This window comes from Rhagoletis zephyria, unplaced genomic scaffold, assembly GCF_001687245.7.
Source record: "Rhagoletis zephyria isolate East Lansing unplaced genomic scaffold, Rhagoletis_zephyria_1.1 Rzeph_scaffold_01778, whole genome shotgun sequence".
In the NCBI taxonomy this organism is placed as follows: Eukaryota; Metazoa; Arthropoda; class Insecta; order Diptera; family Tephritidae; genus Rhagoletis; species Rhagoletis zephyria.
In genome coordinates this window covers 85,837-87,701 of record NW_016158862.1, presented here as the reverse complement: position 1 = coordinate 87,701, position 1,865 = coordinate 85,837, and the positions used below count along the sequence as shown (strand labels likewise).

General features: G+C 35.1%; 1 protein-coding gene across 1 annotated transcript in view; it reads right to left on the bottom strand.

Moving 5' to 3' along the window:
• LOC108365105 (uncharacterized) overlaps nt 1–578 on the bottom strand; it is a 2,622-nt gene extending 2,044 nt beyond the window's left edge. The window contains exon 1 of the mRNA XM_017619064.1: nt 174–578. Within this exon, the coding sequence (XP_017474553.1) occupies nt 174–176 (3 nt within the window). The 5' untranslated portion in view covers nt 177–578. The remainder of the gene's footprint in view (nt 1–173) is intronic.
• Between the last annotated feature and the right edge of the window lie 1,287 nt (nt 579–1,865).

The window sequence follows — 1,865 nt, the reverse complement described above, 5'->3', positions numbered from 1 at the left end:
ATTTTTGACTATCAGTACAGTTCGCATTTATATCAACGAGCAGCTTATTAGATTTGTTTTCGTTTGTACTACATATGTGCATATATACATGTGCACAAACATATGTGCATACACAAACATATGTACATACATACAAATATATATACAACTATTCAAACATATTTANCTGCCACCATATCATTAAATCCTTCACCGTCGATTAAGTGTGCAATTGCTAAGATTTCGGTAAGTCCGTTTTCTTCAGATGCTACCCCTGTTTCTTCTTACACATCCACAGACGGCAATATTTTATTCCAGCATCCACTTAATGTTGACTTTTTCAGCTCCTTTAATGATTTCGCTATTATTTGGATACAGTCTTTGATTGTCTTCCAAGCGCTTGTTAAATCCACAGATGACGACTCTGTTAAATTTAAAATCCACTGCAAAGACCTTCGGATATAATACATTTTGAATGTGTAAATTATCCCTTGATCCATTGGCTGCAACAGTGACGTGGTATTAGGTGGCATGAACATAATTTTGACATTAGGATGAGTCAAATTTTGTGGATGACCTGGAACGTTATCTAAAAGCAACAAAGCTTTGAAGTCCGAATTCCTCTTCTTTAAATATTTCTCAACTTCTATAACAAAGCAATTATAAAACCAATCACTGAAAATATCTCTGGTAACCCAAGCCTTCGAATTTGCTCTCCAGTAAACTGGCAATGAATTCTTGTCTGTGTTTTTGAGCGCACGAGGATTTAGTGACTTATAAATTAGCAATGGTTTGACTAAACAATCACCGGATGCATTTCCGCACAAAAGCAGAGTTATTCGGTCCTTGGATACCTTATATCCAGGTGCACTCCTTGCATCTTTTGAAATAAAAGTTCTGTCCGGCATTTTTTTCCACCAAAGTCCATTTTCATCAGCATTAAAAACTTGATCCCTTACATATCCTTGGTCGTCAATATATTTTTGAATTTCTTTTGGGAATGTGTTAGCAGCTTCCACATCAGCCGAAGCTGACTGTCCTTGAACTTTTAAGCTATGAATAGCAAATCGTTTTTTGAAGTGCTCAAACCAGCCATTACTTGCAGTAAATTCTGCGGATACAGAAGGCTCTCCACTCTTTTTGAGGTTTTCATAAATGCTCAGAGCTTTTTCTTTGATGATGTGTTTGCTTAAAGGAATTCGCTTTTGGCAGTTATCTTCAATCCAAATATTAAGCGCCTATTCCATTTTTTCCATTATTGGTGGGCGTAGTCGATTGGAATATTTTATGGAGGTTAAGGAGCCATCAGCAACTGATTTTCTTATGGCCGACTCATTTTTCTTTATGGCCCGCACTGAAGCTTCATTTATCTTTAAGTTTTTTGCGACAGCAGCAATTTTTTCTCCTTGGCATAAACGATCCAAAATTATAATTTTTGTTTCCAAAGAAAACAAATTTATAAATTAAGACTTCAAAATTAAATAAGGAATTCTGAAACATATTCTACATACCTATTGAATTGAAATTATTTACTTATCTCACTTAATCAAATGTATGAGCATGTGTTGAGTTATATCCACAGAAGACACTTACATACTGAGCAAACCTGCCAAATTTGTTTGTAACATCGCGTTGCTAGACTTAATTCGGGGAATTCCTGATATCACTGCATATTCAAACACAAACGATGTATAAAAAGCTGCATTGAACAATTCAACAATTATGTAACTCATTTCTTCTCGCTCTCTCTCACAACATTTCATATTATGACCTACGAGTTTTATATGAATTCATAATGTTTGTCGGTAAAAGAGGTCTGCTTCTACTCCAGCAAAATATGTTATACCATTTAGCAGTAGATGGCGTTCAAATTTCGACTTAGAACT